This window comes from Buceros rhinoceros, unplaced genomic scaffold (genome assembly GCF_000710305.1).
Source record: "Buceros rhinoceros silvestris isolate BGI_N320 unplaced genomic scaffold, ASM71030v1 scaffold6830, whole genome shotgun sequence".
NCBI lineage: Eukaryota > Metazoa > Chordata > Aves > Bucerotiformes > Bucerotidae > Buceros > Buceros rhinoceros.
Genome location: NW_010391197.1, coordinates 1 through 6,195, shown reverse-complemented (window position 1 = coordinate 6,195; position 6,195 = coordinate 1). Strand labels below are relative to the sequence as shown.

Sequence of the window (6,195 nt, the reverse complement as noted above, 5' to 3'; positions counted from 1 at the left end):
GGCTCACAACCTATGTACCTCCTGGAGATTTCCAGACCATGCCTAAATGTGGAATTACTAGGTGGGACTCTATGAACAGCTTCATGGCTAGGTGTCCCATATGTATCACCCTCCAACACATGCCCCTCTAACAGCTCCACCAACGAGGCTACTTATAGGACAAATCACACTGGATCTGGCCAGGAGGACTAAAGGAAGGAGAGTTTTGCTCTTCACATCACTCGAGGTTTCACAGGTTTCCTACTGCAGCAGGCAGCTTGCCGCTTCTCCTGTGCAGTGCCCACTCAGGCACTATGTCTGCGCCAAGGGGGAGCGCAGGCAAAGCTGGGTGCGGGAAGCAGAGGGAGGCGAGCAGCGTTTGAAGTGCAAGGAGTGCAAAGGGGTCAGTGAACTCCAACAGCGCTGCAGTACTGGGGTCAGCACTGGGACAGTCAATCACCTCTCCAGAAGTGTCCAAACAAAACAAACTCATCTTAGCCCCACGGACACCCAAGCCATTCTAGCAGCACAACTTTCCTGGGTAAGCTTAACCCAGTCAGTTGTTCACAGCCAGGAGAACTGCCCCCACCCCCCCCGGGCGGGGCATCCCACAGCCCTTAAAACCGAAACAGAAAGCAAATGCAGCAGTAGGGACTTAGTGCGGCAACGCAGCGAGCACAGCTGCTGGTAAGAGTCAGAGACTGGTTCGGGTCAGCCAGGGCACTACTTCGGCCAACTCCAGAGTGTTTCAGCTCCGCGCCCAGCCAGATGGACAGACCGTAAGTATCCTCTACGGGGTCCTCCGCCTTTTTAATGTCACTGGTGATGGGGGGAGCTGCCAGGAGAAGTGGTGCTGCAGGGTGCAAATGTCAGGGGGGGAGCAGGTCCTTCCCCAGGTGTGGCACACTTTTTGAGCAGTTCCTTTGCAGCCTTGACTGTGTGCCACTAGCTGTTTGCCAGCAGTCCTTAGCTTGTCAGCGCCTTTCTTCCCCCGTGGTTTCCCCACAGATAATCCTGCCTGCGACAGAAAGAGGGATGGTGGGACAGGCAGGGAGGGGAGCGAGCGGCATGAAGGAAAGGTGCCAAATCCAAAGCTGCCTTCTTTTCTCTTTTCACTCTTGTACGGCATTACTACCCCCAGCAGCTGGGGCGGAGGACGCAGGAAAGCCAAGTCTCTTGAGGGGCTCTTTCAGTGCCAGAGAAAATGCCCATTCCCTCACCCCTTTGGATTCCCTGGCCACTGCAGCAGCGGCAGCTCCACACAGATGTCTGACTCAGCAAAAAGACCAGATCTTGCGCCGGAGCTGCCTTTGCCCAGGCACTCAGCCAGCAGCTCACTGCGGGAAAGGCACAGCGCCAGCCGGGGAAGGTGCTCACCTTCCTGCACGCCCCATCCCGCACCCGGACACCCGGGGAGGTCCTGAACCGTGCATGTGCTCTCTCTGCCCGGGTGGCTGAGACACGGAGCTCTGCCACGGTGAAATCCAGCCCTCCCGGCGGGGCCTGCCCAGAAACAAGAGGGTTGAAGCCAGGCTGGGGTCGCCGCGTCGTGCTCGGACGCCTCTTTCTTGCCCCGTTGAGGTAGCGTTGCAGCCTCTGCAACGTCCAGGGGCACAGGCGCCTCCTTCGAGACACTTCTGGGAAAACCTCCAGCCGGTCACGGGTCGACGGCTCTTTCCTGTTTACTCCCTGATTCTCAGCCGGGCTGCCTCCGAGCCAGGGCTGGTGGCGCGGCGCCAGCTCGCAGTCTTCACGGCCGAAGCGTCCGTCGTCTCCGGCAGCCGTACCTGCGCTGCCCTGGCTGCCACAGGGCACCCGCACTAGGCGTGTTTCTGTTCCCGGCACAGTCACGCTTGGGGACAGGGCTTCACCTGCTGGTCTGGGCTGGGGATGCAGCAAGGGACTGAGGACCGAACCTGCCTTTGGCAGAGCAAACAGAGGGGCACCGCTGGGAAAAGAAAATAGGTCCTTAGAGACAAGAGCCTCAAAGCAGAGGACAGAGATCCCACGGGATTTAGGGGTGTCCTCACCCTTGTCGAGATCACAGGGGAGCACAAGGTCCCTGAGGTTGCTCTTCTCCACCCCTGCCATCTATTGCCACGAACCTGCTAAGAATTGAATTCTCTGTCCCCTCTCTAGTAAACAAGCAACCAGGACAGTATCCAATTGCTGTTATATTTTATGGAGGCGGGTGGGGTGGTAAATAGAAGGTAACGTGAAGTGATTGAACAAAAAGCCCATGTTTTGACAAGCCTGCCTTCCTTAGGAAACTAGTTGAAAGAAACACGACAGCAAGGGTTGGTGGATGGGCAGAGCCAGGAGCTGGCTGAGCTGTACCAATCCCAGCTCTGAGTTCTGACAGAAATCCCTGGGGAGCTGGTCAGCTAACCAAGGGCCCCCTCCAAGCGCAGCTTGTTCTCCCTCTGAGGGCCAGGAAGCAGGATGGCAGGAAGAATGGTGCGACAGGGAGAGGAATGGTGGGACAGGGAGAGGAAGAGCAGCAGTGCCTGGCTGCAGGAGAACATGCGTAAAGACAGACAAACCAAGAGGCAATGCCAGGGGCAAGATGAACCCTGGTGAAATTACACATGCATGAGGTCTCATTCTGCAGCACACTCTGGACCCGAGCACAGATACTTTACTGGTTGCTTGTGTCTTCATTGTAGAATCAGCATAATGGGCATCCTCCATGTGACCTTCCAGTCTCTCCATAAGCCTTCTGTGAAGAAGACCTCCAAGAGAACCTACAAGAAGTGAGGTATTGACCAGGGGAAGGGAACAGGTCAGTGTCTGGATGTTGTGATGCCCTTCCATGCTGTGTGTGTGCTCCTCCTGGCTCTGACTGTGTGGAGAAGTTTGGGACAGAGAAGCTTTATGACTGTGCACGTTAAACACAGGTCCCACCCCCAAGTATCCAGGGAGACAGGGAGGGGGATGCTGAAGGGTCTCTAGTCATCGGTGCTGCAGTCAGGCACCAGGTACAAATTGAGTGGGCTCATTCCTGGCACTCTAAAAACTCAGAGGCTGTACCACAAGTGGTTGTGGGGTGATGGTCTAGGACATCCAGGCCATCAGGATGATATACCACTGGGCAGTGGAGAGGAGACAGCGGGACCAATGTGAACTTCTTGAGGGCAGGTGGTAAATGATTCGCAGGAGATAATGCTTGGCAAAGGCAGGAAGAGGGTTATTTGCAGAGCAGCAAGCTGGAAACTGAGCTTGAAGCCAAGGTCTCTGAGCTCCTTGCCCCATGTTTGTGCCTCTGTGCAAACTCAGGTGGCCAGTGCTGCGATGCTACGTGGCTCTGCAGCCAGTAAAACCCTTTCCTGATGGCACTTCCCTGTTTTTCAGCACAAAGCAGAAGCCTGCAAGAGGGCACTGAGGACAGTCCACATTCCTGGAAGAGGAGCAGGGAGTCCGGTTTCCCAGGCAGTCTGAGAGAGGAGCGAGGAGGCTGGCAATCACAGGTCAGTCCCCATAACACCCATCTCTGGCCTCAGAGGAGGGTGAGTGGCTGCAGGTTGCTCCAGGGCGCCTCTTTGTGGTGGACAACTGCATGTCCACATGGGGCACCTGTCCTCGGGCTACCGGGACAGAGGAGCACCATGTCTGCCAGCCTTAGGGGGAGCAGGGCTGCGGGGGATCAGCCCTGCTACACCCACAAAGGTATGGACATGGAAGGGTGGCATCAATGGCACAGGGCATTGATGAACTTGGGGCGGGACGGGGAGGCAGGGGGAACCCTGCACCTCAGACCCTGCCCTGCCTGCATTTTACTCAGGAGTCCAAAGATCACAAGGGATGATCTTGTCTGACCAGAACTGAAAGAAAAGTGTTTTTCCAGAATAGCTCTTAACCTCCTCCTTACCAGACAGCAGTGTTTTGCTCCCCTCCTGTCTCTGCAGTTTGCTGACAAATGCCTCTCTTGTCCACTGTGAGACCATGGTGCAAAGGGCATGTGTGAGGCTAAGGGAGCCATACTAACCTCCCAGTGCTGGTTCACACATGGAACATCATTAAGCCACCTCTGCTGCGTGACCAAAAATGCATCCCCCTCCACCCAGTAACCTGCACAGCACAGAGGCAGGACTGAGATGCCCCTGCTCTACTTGCAAGAAGCATCCCAAAACCTCAGTGACACAGGCTCAGAATACATCTTGGGAAGGGTGCCACAGCACACAACAACCAAGGGTTCCCCCCTCTCTTCAGTTTTTGCAGCAGGTGTTCCCATAGGAGGCTTTACCATGGTCTCACAAGAGCATATATGCACCAAGATGGGTGTGCTGCAGTGGAGGTGTACCAGGCACCTGCTCTGTGCCCTGCTCCTCCTGGAGGCTGCTGGGGCCTTCGCCTTGATGTTCTACGCATTGCTGTGGGAAGGTGGGAACCTGGTCAACCTCCCTGACAAACGCATTGGCTTTTTCAACTTCTGCCTGTGGAATGAGACAGCCAGGAAGCTGCAGTGCCTGGAGTCCAAGGATCTGCAGATGATGGACATAAGCCTACCAGTAATAATGCTAGCTCGGGTTTGTGTGTATGCCTGCCTGGTCTTCATCATGTTCTACTTCATTTTTGTTGCACATGTGATGTGCACAGACGAGAGGGATGACTGGAAGGTGATTCTCATTATGCTCACCATCAAGCTGTTAATCCTGTCTGGAGGCCTGGGCATGTTTCTTTTCAAAACCTTGCAGTGCATTCACCCCTCTGATTTAACCGGGGGCTTCCTGGCACTGCTTGGGACTCTGGCTCTGCTACTGCTTCAGATTTTCACTGCAGCTGTGTACCCCAGCTGGGCCAAGCCCAAGCACCACCCCCATGTAAAAAGCCCTTTTACTTCTGAAGTCCTGCTTACTGAGATTTGACAGTGAAGACGATTCAGGAGCTATTGATAACCCCATTTAAGCCAGAATCCCACTGCAACTTTAGTCACTGGCAGGAATTTTATCCTTAGTCCAAAGGCGCATGTCCAGCCATGGCACACAGATGTCTGCAGTGGTCCTGTCGTGAGCAGGCAGCAGACACCAACGCCCCAGGCACACTGCCCCGGCTGAGCCATCATGGCCAGAGCACCGGATGGGGTCTCTCTGCTGTGCCAGTGCATAGCACCACTTCACGACACATCTCTACCCTCATAAAATGAAGTGCCTGCTTTCCTCCCCATCCCCTTTGGACACATAAGGGTCTATTTTCTCTCCTGCTGCAGTGTTGATGGGAGTGTGTTTGACGATATGTTTGCTTGATTCTTCATTTATATAAAGGCTCTTGCACCTACCCCGGCCTCACGTGGTATGTTTATCCCCTCCTAGACTGCCATATACACTGCCATGGGATTCATCCCCTCAAGGGTGGCCTTCACCCCTGCCCCTACCAGCCTGCTTTTAGCCATGTCTTCCTCAGATATGCCTGGCCAAGCCTAGAGGCAAATCTGGCACCTGGCCCAATGGGAACAGTCTGCCAGGCCCCACTACAATTGTCACAGAGGGACTACAAAGTCAAGGGAGCCCCAAGGCTGCCCCAAGCCCTCTGGCACTGCAGAGCCAGCAAAAGCCTTCCCGGGCCAGGAACTCCCTGCCCCCCTCCAGTCCCAACACTGACTCACAAAAGGGACATGCATAGGAATCCGAATGTCCTTTTTAATCTGTCCATGCTCTGAGATGCCAAACAGAAACGAACACAGCCTAATCGGGAGCCAAATCCCACTGAACCCAGCACACACTGGGCGAAGTGAGTGCCCCCTTCCTTATCCCTCATGGCCTTCACAGGTCTGCCAGCTCCATAGGCCACCAACACAGCAGATGCACAGCCCATTCCAGGCCCTCCTTCCGCTATTCTCAGTACTGTGGGAAGGGACACCCTCCCCACTGTCCCCTTTGCTCCAGAGGAGACACAGAGGACAGACAACATTAGCTGAAAAAGATCTCCCTGACGTATTTCAGAACATCGTCCTCAGAGTCCTCCCCACTTGTCCTCTCCACGTCGGCACCAGCACCAGTGTCCAGAGGGGATGGGAGAGCCCGACTGCGGTCGCTGCCTCTCCCTGTGCTGGCTGTGCTTCCAGGAGCCTCATTTGGTGTTGCCTGGAGCTCCGGCTCCTCTTCACTCCCAGACTGGGCCTTCTCCTCGTCCTCCTCGCACTGCAGATTCTGACCGAAGGGAAAACAACCAGACCTGGCTGTGTGCCACTTCACTCCCACCCGGCAGCAGCCCAACGGG

The 6,195-nt window shown here is 55.5% G+C and overlaps 1 protein-coding gene across 1 annotated transcript; it reads left to right on the top strand.

Moving 5' to 3' along the window:
• The first annotated feature begins 4,223 nt into the window (after positions 1-4,223).
• TMEM140 (transmembrane protein 140) lies at positions 4,224-4,844 on the top strand. The gene has a single exon (XM_010140526.1). The coding sequence runs from the start codon at positions 4,224-4,226 to the stop codon at positions 4,842-4,844; it is 621 nt and encodes a 206-aa protein (XP_010138828.1).
• Positions 4,845-6,195: the final 1,351 nt, after the last annotated feature.

Excerpts from the sequence above, each read along its gene's own strand:
- TMEM140 (XM_010140526.1), top strand. The coding sequence starts at position 4,224 with ATGGTCTCACAAGAGCATATATGCACCAAGATGGGTGTGCTGCAGTGG.